General features: G+C 74.2%; 1 protein-coding gene across 1 annotated transcript; it reads left to right on the top strand.

The window, feature by feature from the left end:
* Positions 1–356: 356 nt before the first annotated feature.
* Positions 357–2,107, top strand: CCDC166 (coiled-coil domain containing 166). Its single transcript, XM_038555763.1, has 2 exons — positions 357–1,005; positions 1,091–2,107. The coding sequence occupies exons 1-2, from the start codon at positions 565–567 to the stop codon at positions 1,958–1,960; spliced, it is 1,311 nt and encodes a 436-aa protein (XP_038411691.1). The 5' UTR covers positions 357–564; the 3' UTR covers positions 1,961–2,107.
* The last annotated feature ends 286 nt before the right edge of the window (positions 2,108–2,393 follow it).

The following is a 2,393-nucleotide window of genomic DNA, read 5'->3' as shown; positions in this document are numbered from 1 at the left end:
TAGGGCAGGGGGGACCTTCGCGGGGGAGGCTTGCTCACGGCTGCGGCCCAGGAACTGGGGCACCCTCTAGCACACGGGGGCGATGAAAGGAGTGTCCCCTGGCGGCCAGATGGCGACGGGTCCAGGGCCGGCGCAAGGGGCTTGGGGGCTGCTCCAGCTGGGGCTGGCCCGTGGGCTCCGGGGCCGGTCCAGCGTCCTCCTCGGAAGCCACAATCCTGCGGGGCCGGCGGGACCCCCGCAGGGCACACACGCGGGCGGGACCCGGAGGGAGACAGGAGGGGGGCGGCCGTTGCCCGGGGGATGCGCTGGCCACGCGGGCGGGCCACTGAGTTCTGTCTCCACGGAGACCGTGAGCTAAGGTGAGCCCCCCCCCCGCCCCCGGCGACGCCGAGGCCTGGAGAGGGCCCAAGATTAAGGTCGGACGATGCCCTGGCCCCTGCCTGGCCCCAACCCCCGGGGGCCACCTCCCCCCACCTCGCAGCCCGCAGGCCCACGCCGCTAGAATATTCGGATATTCGGGCCGGAGCAAGGGAAGGGCTCGGCTGGGGCCGCGGGCCGCAGCCCATGGCGCCCAAGAAGCAGCGCGGGGCCAGCGTGGGGCGCCGGCCAGGCGCGGGGGGGGACGGCGCTGAGCCGCCGCTGTCGGAGCGCGCGCAGTACCTGCAGCGCGAGGACACGCTGCTCTCGGAGGAGCTGGGCGCCTGCCAGGCGCGCGTGGACCAGGTGCTGCGGGACAACGCCTTCCTGGACGCCGAGGCGCTGCGCCTGCGCGAGGAGAACCGGCTCCACGCCAGCTACGCGAGCGCGCGCTCCCGCCGCTGCCCCCGCGCCGTGGTGCGGCTGGACGAGCAGCACCGCGCGGACCTGACGCAGCTCCAGGGGCAGCGGGCCGAGCTGGCCTCGCTCTTCCGCGGCCGCGAGGACGGCGTGCGCACGCAGCTGCTGGAGAGGGAGGCGCGCGCAGCGCAGATGGCGCGGCAGGTGCAGGAGCTGCAGCCCTACAAGGCCAGTGGCGCCGCGGCGGTGCCCCGAGGGCGGGGTGGGCACGCGCCGCCCCCCACTCTGACCCGCGCCCCCGCCCCCGCCGCAGGAGCTGCAGCTGGAGCAGTTGGCCCGCATCCGGGCGCTGGAGCGCGAGCTGCTGCACATGCGCGTGGAGCACACGCAGCTGCTTCGCCGCGTGAAAAGGCGTTTCCTGGAGGACAAGGCGGCCTTCGAGCGCGAGGCGCGTCAGCGGGTGCAGTCCCTGGCGCGACGCGCCGAGCGGGAGGCAGCGCGGGCGCTCATCGCGCACACGCAGGCCATCAGGGCGGACAACGGGCGCCTGCGGCAGGAGCTGCTGCGGCTGCTTCGCTGGGCTCAGCTGCTGCACCACACGCGGCGCCAGCTGCTGGAGCAGCGCGAGCAGCTGCGGCGGGAGCACCAGGACACTCGGGACCTGGTGCGCGTGCACGGCTGGCTGCGCCGGGGCCCTGACGGCCCGCCGCTGTGGCAGCCGCCGCCCGCCTCGCATCCCGTGTCCCCCGCCGCCTCCACGGCCCCGTCGCGCGTGGCCTCCCGGGCCCCGTCCCGCGCGGCCTCCCAGATCCTGTCATCGCTCCCGTCGCATGTGGACTCCTGGATCCCATCACGGGCCCCCTTGGGGGCGGGTTCACAGGCTCCATCCCAGCCCTGGAGGAACGTGGGCGCCCGGGTCCCATCCCTGACCCTGTCCCTGACCCCGTCCCGCCCGGGCTCCCTGACCCCATCCCTGACCCCGTCCCACAAGGGCTCCAGGGTCCCGTCATTGACCCCGTCCCACCAGGGTGGCCGGGCCCAGTCCTTGCCCTCGTCGCGCCCGGGCTCCCAGGTCTCTTTGTGGGCCCCTTTAGCTGGTGCCTCACAGAGCAACACTCCTGCTAAGTCGGCCTCGGGATCAGGCTTCTCCTGTCCCCCAGTCCAAGGAGACCGCGGACACTGACGCTGCAGCGGAAGCCGCCCGTGGAGACGTGGAATCGCGCGGGGCCGTGGGGGGCGTGTGAAGGTGAGGGCGCGCGAGCTCAGGTGTTTGGTGCCCGCAGCGTTAATAAAGGTGTGAGCGGCATGGCCCGCTGGCGCTCCCGCCGCAGCAGGTCTGGAGGCACGGCCCCCTCCTTCTCGCTTCGTTTCCAAACGGCAAAGCAGTAGGGTGCGCCGCTCGCCCCGCGTGTCCCTGTACCCCACGACTGACCCCAGCTGCTCCGCACGGGCAGAGGACGTCAGCCACGCGGGGTCTTCCCACCGGGGCTGCCGCGGCTGGCCAGCGGAGCGGGCCTGCCCAAGTGGTGCGAGCAGGGCAGGAGTCCGCTGGCGGGGGGCGCTGGGTGCTGCGGGCTGCAGCCGGGAGGGTTAGCGTCGGGTGGGCTGTGGTCGGG

Source organism: Canis lupus, chromosome 13, assembly GCF_011100685.1.
Source record: "Canis lupus familiaris isolate Mischka breed German Shepherd chromosome 13, alternate assembly UU_Cfam_GSD_1.0, whole genome shotgun sequence".
In the NCBI taxonomy this organism is placed as follows: domain Eukaryota; kingdom Metazoa; phylum Chordata; class Mammalia; order Carnivora; family Canidae; genus Canis; species Canis lupus.
Note: the sequence above shows the minus strand (reverse complement) of the source record. Positions and strands in the feature narration are given on the sequence as shown.